Raw genomic sequence first — 12,365 nt, 5'->3', positions numbered from 1 at the left:
ATATACATGTTTCAATGCTATTCTCTCAAATCATCCCACCTGTGCCTTCTCCCACTGAGTCCAAAAATCTGTTCTTTACATCTGTGTCTCTTTTGCTGTCTCGCATATAGGGCTGTCATTACCATTTTTCTAAATTCCATATATATGCATTAATATACTGTATTGGTGTTTTTCTTTCTGACTTACTTCACTCTGTAAAATAGGCTCCAGTTTCATCCACCTCATTAGAACTGACTCAAATGCATTCTTTTCTATAGCTGAGTAATATTCCATTGTGTTTATGTACCAAAACTTTCTTATCCATTCATCTGCCGATGGACATCTAGGTTGCTTCCATGTTCTGGCTATGGTAAACAGTGCTGTGATGAACACTGGGGTACATGTGTCTCTTTCAATTCTGGTTTTCTTGGTGTGTATGCCCACCCGTGGGATTGCTGGGTCATATGGCAGTTCTATTTCCAGTTTTTTAAGGAATCTCCACACTGTTCTCCATAGTGGCTGTACTAGCTTGCATTCCCACCAACAGTGTAAGAGGGTTCCCTTTTCTCCACATCCTCTCCAGCATTTATTGTTTGTACACTTTTTGATAGCAGCCATTCTTACCGGTGTGAGATGGTATGTCACTGTGGTTTTGATTTGCATGCATGGGAAATGGGGAAACAGTGGAAACAGTGTCAGACTTTATTTTTCTGGGCTCCAAAATCACTACAGATGGTGACTGCAGCCATGAAATTAAAAGACGCTTACTTCTTGGAAGGAAAGTTATGACCAACCTAGATAGCATATTCAAAAGCAGAGACATTACTTTGCCAACAAAGGTCCGTCTAGTCAAGGCTATGGTTTTTCCTGTGGTCATGTATGGATGTGAGAGTTGGACTGTGAAGAAGGCTGAGTGCCGAAGAACTGATGCTTTTGAACTGTGGTGTTGGAGAAGACTCTTGAGAGTCCCTTGGACTGCAAGGAGATCCAACCAGTCCATTCTGAAGGAGATCAGCCCTGGGATTTCTTTGGAAGGAATGATGCTAAAGCTGAAACTCCAGTACTTTGGCCACCTCATGCTGAGAGTTGACTCATTGGAAAAGACTCTGATGCTGGGAGGGATTGCGGGCAGGAGGAGAAGGGCACGACAGAGGATGAGATGGCTGGATGGCATTGCTGACTCGATGGACGTGAGTCTGAGTGAACTCTGGGAGTTGGTGATGGACAGAGAGGCCTGACGTGCTGCAATTCATGGGGTCGCAAAGAGTCAGACACGACTGAGCGACTGATCTGATTTGATGAAGTGATGTTGAGCATCTTTTCATGTGTTTGTTATCCATCTGTATGTCTTCTTTGGAGAAATGTCTGTTTAGTTCTTTGGCCCATTTTTCTGATATTGAGTTGCGTGAGCTGCTTGTATATTCTGGAGATTAATTCTTTGTCAGTTGTTTCATTTGCTACTATTTTCTCCCATTCTGAAGGCTGCCTTTTCACCTTGCTTATAGTTTCCTTTGTTGTGCAAAAGCTTTTAAGTTTAATTAGGTCCCATTTGTTTATTTTTGCTTTTATTTCCATTACTCTGGGAGGTGGGTCATAGAGGATCTTGCTGTGATTTAGGGACTTAGGGACTATTGCAACATATATCACAAGCCCACATTTACATCCAGAACCTTAAGTTCATGCTTCTGATTGTAAATACATGTCCCAGAAAGTCCCATCAACTCTCCTAGTCAACATTTTCCAAAGCAGTTCTGCAAACCTTCTAAATGACCGGTGGGCTTCCCAGATGGCACAGTGGTAAAGAATTCACCTGCCAATGGAGCAGATGCAAGAGATGTGGGTTCAGTTACTGGGTCGGGAAGATCCACTGGAATATGGCAACCCACGCCAATATTCTTGCCTGGAGAATCCCATCAATTGAGGAGACTAGCGGCTACCATCCACGCAGTTGCAAAAGAGGTGGACACGACTGAGCATGCACGCACACACACAAATCATCTTTCTTTTTCACATTCAAATTGAGCTGACATCTGGAAACATGGGTCTCTGTTCCCTTCACCATACACCTGTGTCCTAGATTTCAGTTTTCAACTGCCCAGGAAAATGCTTTTGATAGATGTACCCAATTAGGCAGGAGAATTGCAGTGGCATAGAAAGGGCTCTTCATGATAGAATATATTATTGCCCCAGCAAGGACATGGACTGGAGTTAAGTCAGATGGCCCTCGGACCTCCAAAGCCTCTCATAGTCTCAATCTGCTCAGCCTGAAGCTGGGCAAGTCTGCCCAATGAAGGGCTCCATGAGAGCTATAGGTTTCCCAAGGGGCAGGATAAAACTCTTCCTTTTAACTGAGCAGCCCAGCAGTGTGACTCAGCAGTTTCTCCAAGATGGCCATGGAGTGGAGGTCCCCACAGAGGGTAAAGGCCTTAGGCTGGAAGCGGTTGCTCAGGGCAGGCAGGGTGGCATCGAGTTAAAAGTCCATGATCCCACACTGCTCTGAGTGCAGTTTCTGGAGAGTGGCTGCAAGTTTCTTCAGTAGAGCTTGGAGGAGCCCAGGACTAATTTCAGTCATGGTGACACCACTTAGATTCAGGCCTTAGAGTTGACAGATGTCCAGACATGGGGACAGAGGGGTCAAATCTGATTCTGTAAGCCAGCAGTTAGTTACTGGGAGGTTTACCAGTGGGGTCTTCAGGCACCTGGGGAGAAAACACACAATTAGATCTGAGAAACCAAGGTGGCAGAGGAGCTCAAAATTTTGAAAACTGCTAATCGTGGAAGAAAGTTCATTACAAATAAAAGGGGTTCCCTTATTGATGAAAAAGTTAGTTGACGAGTGTTTCCTCTTTAAAGTGAAAGTGAAAGTTCTATCCCCATGGACTTTATGACCCCATGGACTGTATAGCCTGCCAGGCTCCTCTGTCCAAGAAATTCTCCAGGCAAGAACACTGGAGTGGGTTGCCATTGCCTTCTCCAAGGGAATCTTCTGGACTCAGGGATCAAACTCCAGTCTCTTGTGTCTCCAGCATTGGCAGGTGGATTCTTTACCACTAGCGCTATCTGGGGAGTCTATGGGTGTTAACAGTAAAAAAAAAAAAAAAAATCACAATCAAATGTACATACATAAGCAAAGGGTTAAACTGTGAGACATTCATTTTATTGAATACTATATGCCAGCTGATATCAATGAGGATAGATCTTTAAGACCTATCCTCAAGTGAAAATAAGCAAGATTATCAAAACCACAATGGCAGTTTCTACAAGAAAGATGAAAGCAGACATTTCTATATGTTCATATAAATGTGTAGAAAGTCACAGAGAGGTCTAGAAGGCAAACTACACTGAACTCTCGGGAGGGGAACCTGGGATGAGGAGGAGTTTCAGGGAAGATGCTTGTTCTAAATGTATTATTGGGATATTTTACCCTGAGTGTTGGCCTGTCTTACTTGGGCAAAACCTGGAAAACATATCAGGTCTTCTTTCATATACAAATATATTCATCACAAATGCTATTTTTTTCATATCCAAATTTTTAAATTATTGATAGCCATTTAAAGTTGATTTTTCCCAAATTTACATTTCAGAAAAAGGTAACATTTGGTTATAAACTGATGGTAATGATTTCCATTCACTATGCAGTTAAAAGTGCTTACTATGGCACCAGGGTCCATGTTCAGTTGTGGAACCACAGGGTGGCAGAGAGACAGTCCCTGCCCTATGGGCCAATCTCTGCCAACAGGTGAGATTGTCAAGGAATAAAAATGTAATATATGCTGTTATCATACTATGCAGCAGTCTCACTTCTTTGTTGTCCCTGAATGAATTGGAATCTACACCCACACAAAAACATTTAGAATGTTTCTTTCTGTGCATCCAGCCCCCTCTCCCAGCATGAGCCAGCTCAGAGCCTTCTCTGCAGCCCACCAATGTATCCTCTTCTAGAACCTGGGGCCTGACTGAATGCTGGGGCAACTTCCAATGGGATCAACAGAAATCAAGGGCAGAACCACACCTACAGGACTCTGGATCTCTGGGAGGGAGAGACGGAGGGGCTGAGACCAGGACCATCCCAGGGCCTGCAGTGTAGGTGAGCCCTATCTGTCTATCAGGTGCAGAGTCAGGGCCCCGCTGCCTCAGGTGTGCTCACACAGTCCTGTGTCCCTGCTCTTGAAAAGTCTCAGTTGCAGGACAGTTGTACCTGGCCTCATGTAGGAGAGGACCCAGAACCCACCTGGGTCCAAAATCCACAAGGAGACCAGAGGCATTTGGCAATTGGGGGTACATTTTGGGAGGGTTGTCCTCCTGGCCCCTTCCCTTCCCTTGAGTTCACAGTAGGTTTCCTTCCCTTCAAGTCTCCCTGGGTTTCTTGCACCTGGAAGTCAGGCCAGAGTCCTGTGTAGAGGAGGAACTCTGCTCAATATTCTATAATATTCCTTTATAGGAAAAGATTCAACCTGTATGGGATGAAGAATGGATATGTGTATATGGATAACTGAATCAATTACCTATACATCTGAAATGAACACAGTGTTTTAAATCAAATATAACTCAATATAAGATAAAAATTAAATTAGGAAAAAGATGAACTGCATAGTAGTAAATTATATCCCAACAAAGATGTTACATGGACATGAACTTGAGCAAACTCCAGGAGATTGTGAGGAACAGGGAGCCCTGGCGCGCAGCAGTCGGTGGGGTCATGAAAAGTCAGAACGGATGGAGTGATTGAACAACAACAATAAAAGATGTTACATTTTTAAAATGATACAATTCACATTACTTTTTTGTTTTAGTTTTGGAAAACATGGGTTTTTGGTAAAAATGTAATAAGAAAATAAGAAAAATAAACCCAATTTTATACACTATCTTGAGTCATTCCAAGGTCGGGATCGAAGTTTGACCTCCTACCTTGATTTCTGTGGTCATGTGATGCCACACTTCACACTTGAGTCATTCTGCCAGTGGATGGCAGATAGAAAAGATTCAATACACCTTTAGGAATGCCCAGCTCCACAATGTCCAGCCCTCACCCTTACTTCTCATTGTGATTTTAACCTGACCTGCTTTAAATAAGCCTGACTTAACTCTGGAGGACTAAGCACATCCCCAATTTCATTTCCTTTGCTTCCTGAATTAGCTCACAATCTCCTACATTACCTACATAACACCTAATTGACATTCTGATATAGGGACAACTTTGTGATGCTTCTTTGGGGAATGACACAACTGTCTGGAAACTATTTCAATTCTGGAACAGTTTCATAATTTTGATATGGCCCAAAATCCCTCAATAATGATAATTTTCATTTTGGTTTTTATTTATAATCTCAGAAACTGTTTAAACCCTTCTTTGTCTCTTATACTCAAGGCTGCAACTATTCCTGTTAGTGAAACTCAATCAAGATTTGTGGAGTGAATCAATGAATTATTCTTTGAATCCATCCCTTCTCCATACTCTTTCTTGAATGAATATCTGATTCAATCACTTCACCTGGATATAGGCAAAGATCTAATCAGGATTAACCTGATGGACACTTTGGAATCTAATGATGCTTTTGCCTCTGATTAGGTGTTAACAGTTGGAAAGGGGGACGTTGTGATTAGAAAGGCCTATAAAAACCTCAGGCATTGAAGAAGAGATGCAGAGATTTCTCCCTCTGGAATGACTCCTGGGTTCTCTACCAGATCTAAGATCTGAGCACCCCACCAACCATAGCACAGCTGGTAAGTTATCAGCCTCATAAAAGGACACTCTCATCTTATCCACCGTCTGCAGGTCTCAAATGGTGACAGGCAACTCTGGATGGAAGGGAGAGTTTTTCTTTTTATTTCTTTTCAGATGAACAGATTTAAGGCTTTGGTTTTGCCTTTCAGTTTACTGTTGCTATAATCCCCAGAATGTTGATTTGGACTTTGGTTTATATCATTTTAAATATCTTAACCAAGCAGATATTCTTTTTAAGGAAAATAACCTATCTGTTTGAAATTTATTTCTTGACATCTAATACATTTTAAAAAATACTTGGTGCACAAATGGCATTCATTTTAGAGCTATCTTATTAATCTTTACCAGCCAGATTAACTGGGAACTGAGGAAAGAGGCTGCATTGGTCCACATGATAGCTCCCTTCCCAGAGTTATGGCCCTAAGTGATGGACTGAAAGTTTTACCTGCAAAAAGATGGGGATCAGGTTTCAGGTTCCTTTGTACCCACTTCTCAGTGGGACATAATTCACAAAACAGTGGAAGGAGATGAACAGTGGTTACCTTTCTCCCTCCTCGGTACTTGTGGGATACTTGTTCTGATGCCAGGAGAGGCAGAGCTACGGCATTGTGTCCACTGAGCTTAGAGTGGAACTGGGAAAACTTGAGGCTCTTCCACCCCTGTCAGAGCAGTGACTTTGGCCCTGAGTTTGTTCCTCTGAAGGCTGGGAAACAGACTAATGTGTGTTCCTGCTTGGCCTGAGAAATATACCTTGTTCCCTGACAGTTTTCACAGATTTCCTTTTGAAGGAGAGTCAGAATAAGTGTCCAGACCCCACTTAGACTCCTGGAACTAGCAGCAGGGAGCCTGCTGAAGGATGAAGCCTCGGCTATCGCTGCTCTGGAGTTTCTGCCCGCTGAGCTCTTCCTGCCACTGTTCATGAAGGCCTTCTATGGGAGACACACAGACTCTGAAGGCCATGGTGCGAGCCTGGCCCTTGGTCCATCTGCCTCTGGGGGGCCTGATGCACATGCCTCACAAGGGAACTTTAGAAGCAATCCTGGATGGGCTTAATGCCTTGCTTACCCACAAGGTTCACCCAAGGTGAGTCTGATCCAGGTACATTGGCAAGTTTAAAGACTTCTATGAAGAGACTGCTGGTGTCAGGGAGAGTGGATGGCCAAGGAATGAACCAGAGGCTTCTGATGATGTCAATGAAGAAACACAGAGACTTGGCCATAGCTGAGCTCACTTTGGAAAATGCTTTCAGGAAGTGTAGGAGAGCCTAAGATGCAGGAGAGCCTAGGAGAATATACCCCCATTTCCTCCCAGGGATGCTAAAGATAGTGGAAATGGAAAAGCTATCCAAAGTGGAGGATGGAGGGGGAAAAGGAGACAGAGGAAGGTGGGGCAGAGAGGGAAGAGGGCAAGGCAGCTGCTGATGTTAGAAGGGTTAAGTGTAAGCACAAGTAGGAAGTCTGAATATTGCCTCAATTTGGAGACTGTGGTTTCATTCAGTATGTATCTTAAACCATCCCACTCAATCTACTGTTTCCCATTAGGAGGTGCAAACTGCAGGTGCTGGATTTAAGGAATACTGGCCAGAACTTCTGGAGCATGTGATCTGGAGACATGGACTGTGGGTCCTCAAGCTCACTGATGGCACCAAAGTCTGAGGACAGTATAAGGAAAGGAATACCCTTGGCTCCCTTGGAGGTGTTCATAGAACTTTGTCTCAAGGAAAGGACCATGGGTGAATTCCTCACCTACATCATCCGGTGGATAGCAGATAGAAAAGATTCGATATACCTGTGCTGTAAGAAGCTGATGATTGATTCAATCCCCATCAAAAACCTTATGAAGTTTCTGCATTTGATGAGAGTCCAGACACGACTGAAGTGACTTAGCAGCAGCAGCAGCAGCAGACAGTCTCCAGGAGGTGCAAGTGAATTGCATCTGGCAGCTGTCCACCCTGAGCCTGTTTGCTCCTCTCCTGGGTCAGATGCACAGCGTACAGAGACTCATCCTCTCCCCCATTCTTGTGTCTGCCTTTGAGGAGAAGGAGCAGGAGCAGCAAGTTGTCCAATTTACCTCTCGGTTCCTCAAGCTGCACCACCTCCAGGATCTCTCTATGGAATGTCCCTCCTTCCTCAGTGGCCATCTGGACCAGATGCTAAGGTGAGACTGGCACCACTGACCGAGTAACAGTGAACACCACGCTGGCATGTTATGTGCATGTTCTCCTCCGCAGCTCTGTCCTGAAGTGTGGTATCACACGACCACAGAAATCAAGGTAGGAGGCCAAACTTGGATCCAGACTCTGGAAAGGGACACACTACTAAGGCGCTACAGATTGGGGAGTTCATACCTGCTGATGGAGGGTTTGTGGTTTCTGCCTTAGGAAGGGATATCTGTGTTCAGATGATTTAAGAACATAGGAAAGTGAAAGAGGGGGAGACCACATTAGACTTTAACGTTTTTAAAGAGAAGCTCTATGCTCACTAGCTTTGGGACCACAATGAGCCTGTCTCATATCGCCTGTCTTCAAAAGATTGTTTTCTGCTCCATATATCTTAATAAAGATTCTGGAAATGATGGGAGCCAAAAGGATAGTAAAAAGCTGTAGGTGGTTTACAGATGATGCAGGGACGTAAGTGAGCCCCTGCTAACTGTCAACCTTAGCTAATGTTGTGGGTTTTGCCCAGGTTGGTTCTCCATTCATGTCACTGAGGTGCCTTATCTGACCAAGCGATAAGGAAGCCTTCGGACCAAGAAATGATTGAAGAAAAGCCTGGTTTGAGAGAATTTTTTCTTCCTCCCCAATAAAACAATTCAGTGATGCCTACTCTTTATTGAGACAAGGTGTCAGGCTCTTCTATGAGCTTGTTATAGAAAATCCATTATCTTGATTCATCCTCTTAAAGAAGTGGAATATGTTGTACTCTGCTTGAGAGATGAGGAAAAGAATTTTCCAGGTTCTGGGAATTTGACCTGGTCATACAGTGAAAGTGAAGGGACTCAGGCTAAAATGAGATGACATCCTGGGTGCTGACTTGAAGGTGGTTAGAAAGACCTTGACTTTAGTCAAATCATTTGTCTCCCACCTGGAGGTCACTTGACTCCCCGATTTCTCAGACCTAATTTCTAGATTTCTCCTCAGGTGCCTGAAGACCAGCTTGGAAAACCTTGCAATAATGCACTGCCTGCTCATGGAATCAGACTTGATCCATCTGTCCCAGTGTCCGAGCATCAGTCAGCTAAAGGGCCTGGATATGAGTGGGGTCATTGTGACCAACTTTAGGCCTGTGATCCTTCAAATTCTGCTGGAGAAAGTAGCAGCCACTGTCCAGGAACTGGGCTTAGATGACTGTGAGATCTTGGACTCCCAACTTGAGGCCATCCTGCCTGCCCTGAGCCTCTGCTTCCAGCTCTGGTCCTTCAGTCTGTGAGGGAACATCCTATCCATGGCTGCCACAGAGAAGCTGCTTCTCCATACTGCTGGGCTGCCCAATTTAAGTAAAGAATTTTATCCTGCCCCTCGGGAGAGTTATAGCTCTCAAGGAGTTTTACTCCAAGGGAGATTTGCTCAGCTTCAGGCTGGGTTGAAGGCGATTCTGAAAGTCTTAGGACAGCCCAGGACCATCTGGCTTAGCTCCAGCCCCTTTCTTCACTGCAGTGATGACATGTTCTATCACATGGAGCCTATTACCTACCACTGCAATAGTTCTGCCTATTTGATGCCTCCATCAAAAGCTTCATTGGAAACTAAAATGAGGCTACAGTGGCATTGTATAGGAGCAGAGATCAATGGTTTTTCACATCTGTTTACTTCAAGTGGGAAAAGTTAAGGTGATCCAGTAAAGGTGCAGGATTGCAGGCGGAAATGTTGGCTTGGGGACTTGATACGACTTTGGGGGCCATGTATCCTATAGAGTTGGAAATGTGAACCTAAATTTCTTTGGGGGAAAAGGGCTTGAGATACTCTTGTTAGAGTCATACCTGAGTTGACTGAAATGTTGTTAAGGTTGTTAAGAAATGGTCAGAAATAAAGGGATCCTCAGTGAAAACCAATGGTACCCCACTCCAGTACTCGTGCCTGGAAAATCCCATGGATGGAGGAGTCTGGAAGGCTGCAGTCCATGGGGTTGCTGAGGGTCGGACACGACTGAGCGACTTCACTTTCACTTTTCACTTTCATGCATTGGAGAAGGAAATGGCAACCCACTCCAGTGTTCTTGCCTGAAGAATCCCAGGGACGGGGGAGCCTGGTGGTCTGCTGTCTACGGGGTCGCACAGAGTCGGACACGACTGAAGTGACTTAGCAGCAGCAGCAGCAGTGAAAACCAACTGCTGCCCTCCATGATTTATTATTCAGTTTTATTTTTTCAGTTTATACCTCAGAAATCTCTAGACATTGACAAAAGAATGAAGCATTGAATTAGCTATGATCCAAAACCTTACTATTCTTGCCAGTTCTTTATTCTATTTGAGGCATTTCTTACCTCTTATTTCTTTGGCTATTAAGTGGGTGAATACACACCAAACAGGAATATACTGTATCCAATGTGCTGTTGGAATGAATAGCTCTTGGCAGGGTCCTCACTGCTGATTCAAGCCATGACCCTGGACATGAAAAGTCCTTGTGTTTCTCCTAGTGGGTCCATAATTCTCAGTTACAGGCAATTGTGTGTGCTCAGAAAGGGTTTCACTAATTGAGGCAAAGCTTCCATTTGGGGAAAGGGTCAACCACACTGCAGATAGACTAGAGACTTTGATCCTCATCAACTCATGCCTATCATAAGTGGGTGTTGTCGTTGTTCAGTCGCCCAGTCTTGCCCAACTCTTTGCAACCCCACGGATTGCAGCATGCCAGGCCTCCCTATCCCTCACCACCTCCCGAAGTTTGCCCAAGTTCATGTCCATTGCATCAGTAATACCATCCAACCAACTCATCCTCTGACACTCTCTTCTCTTTTTGCCCTCAATCTTTCCCAGCATCAGGGACTTTTCCAATGAGTTAGCTGTTTACATCAGATGATCAAAATACTTTTGAATTAAACTAGCTGTGATGGGTAAAGACATCCAAATTCCTTTTAGTAAAATATGAAAATAATGCAGGCACGTACATTGGTTTTATCATTTTTATGCATGTTCTAAAATATTATAGCCTTTTGAGGGGCTAGATTGGTCATTAAGAGATTGACATTAATCCCATTACAATTCCCATCTCTCCCTATCAGGAAAGACTTGTATAAGAGGTTTTGACCTCAGCATATCGGGATACATAAGAAAATACCTGTTTTATACCACATATATCTCATAGTCATCCTTCCCTATCTTCAGTTTCCATGGATTCAACCAACTATAGATGGTGTGGGACTATATTTCTTATTGGAAATTATCGGCTTTTCTGTGGACAAGAGCAATTCAAAGGCAAGCTGTTTAAGAGTCAATTGTATATATAGATATAAATTAGAAGGAATTTGTTATGGGGATGGGCTTGTATGATTGCAGACATCAAGGAGTCCCACAGTCTGCTGTCTGTAAGCCTGAGAACTAGCAAAGCTCATGCCATAATTCAAGGAGGCTAAGGCTGAAATCCAGTGGAACTCATGGTGTATCTCCAAGTCTGAGGCCAAAGGCACAAGAACCAGGGGCCACTGGTGTAAATCCCAGAAGCTGCGGTCTCAAAAGCCAGAAGCTAGTTCTTCCATTTGAGCCCCCAAGGGATTGGATGATGCTTACCTATATTGTTGAGGGCAAATCTCCCCATTCAGTCTACCAGTTCAGATGCTAATCTCTTCCAGAAACACTTTCACAGGTACTCCCTGCGGGATTAATGTTTTCCAACTGTCTTGCTACCCCCTTTGCAACATGAAATTGACACATAAATTTACCCAACACAGTGGTCCTAAACAAAGTCCATCCAAAGCCTGCTAAGAATTCACAGGCTTGTGATATTGACTCTGGGGAAGAAGGAGATATAGGAGTGGAGGGATCTTAAGCCAGAGGGGGCTCAGTTTCCTCTAAAATGAAGATAATGGTGCATGCCCAATTTGTGGGATTTTAGTAGGATTCAGTGAGATGATGCTTCTTGAGGGCTTGGCCCAGGAGCTGGCATACTTTTTCAAATACCATTGTAAGTCTTCCAGCCGTAAGACTACATGGATCTAAATATTTTGTAAAGAAGAAGAAGATTCTCACTTGTGCATGCTGCATGCTAAGTGGTTTCAGTGGTGTCCAGCTGTTTGTGACCCTGTGGATGGTAGCCTGCCAGGCTCTTCTGTAGGAGCTAGCAGACAATAAGAGCTCAATAATGCAGCTCCTTTTCTTCTTTTCCCCTCCTAGTGGACATCATCTGTATCTTCATCTCCCTGGCTGACCCTCTATTTACTTCAACAGAAAAAAAAAAAAAAAAAAAAGGAAAGAAGGAAGGACTCAACATTTTTAAGAAGAGGTGGCAAGAATACATAGAAGAACTGTACAAAAAAGATCTTCATGGCCCAGATAATCATGATGGTGTGATAATTCACCTAGAGCCAGACATCCTGGAATGTGATGTCAAGTAGGCCTTAGGAAGCCCACTTCAAGTATGAACAGTACGAACAAAGCTATTGGAGGTGATGGAATTCCAGTTGAGCTATTTCAAATCCTAAAAGATGATGCTCTGAAAGTGCTGCTC

General features: G+C 43.9%; 1 protein-coding gene across 4 annotated transcripts; it reads left to right on the top strand.

Moving 5' to 3' along the window:
* Positions 1-5,562: 5,562 nt before the first annotated feature.
* LOC129654035 (putative PRAME family member 26) lies at positions 5,563-12,083 on the top strand. Of its 4 annotated transcripts, none has more exons than XR_008715351.1 (4): positions 5,563-5,703; positions 6,470-6,787; positions 7,246-7,976; positions 12,032-12,083. XR_008715351.1 is itself a non-coding variant. In XM_055583642.1 (3 exons), the coding sequence occupies exons 2-3, from the start codon at positions 7,686-7,688 to the stop codon at positions 9,130-9,132; spliced, it is 465 nt and encodes a 154-aa protein (XP_055439617.1). In that variant the 5' UTR covers positions 5,563-5,703; positions 7,246-7,685; the 3' UTR covers positions 9,133-9,846. The 4 variants fall into 4 exon arrangements, 1 of the variants encoding a protein (XP_055439617.1); XR_008715350.1 differs by lacking the exon at positions 12,032-12,083 and adding an exon at positions 8,844-9,846 and having other exon boundaries at positions 5,565-5,703; XR_008715349.1 differs by lacking the exon at positions 12,032-12,083 and adding an exon at positions 8,832-9,846 and having other exon boundaries at positions 5,567-5,703.
* Positions 12,084-12,365: the final 282 nt, after the last annotated feature.

The sequence above is a fragment of the Bubalus kerabau genome, chromosome 5 (assembly GCF_029407905.1).
Source record: "Bubalus kerabau isolate K-KA32 ecotype Philippines breed swamp buffalo chromosome 5, PCC_UOA_SB_1v2, whole genome shotgun sequence".
In the NCBI taxonomy this organism is placed as follows: domain Eukaryota; kingdom Metazoa; phylum Chordata; class Mammalia; order Artiodactyla; family Bovidae; genus Bubalus; species Bubalus kerabau.
This window is presented reverse-complemented; position numbering and strand designations above follow the sequence as displayed.

What these genes read in the sequence shown, in the direction of transcription:
- LOC129654035 (XM_055583642.1), top strand. Translation starts at nt 7,686, where the DNA reads ATGCACAGCGTACAGAGACTCATCCTCTCCCCCATTCTTGTGTCTGCC. An exon ending in CATCTGGACCAGATGCTAAG is followed by an intron (nt 7,862 to 8,843) that starts GTGAGACTGGCA and finishes ATTTCTCCTCAG; the next exon opens with GTGCCTGAAGACCAGCTTGG.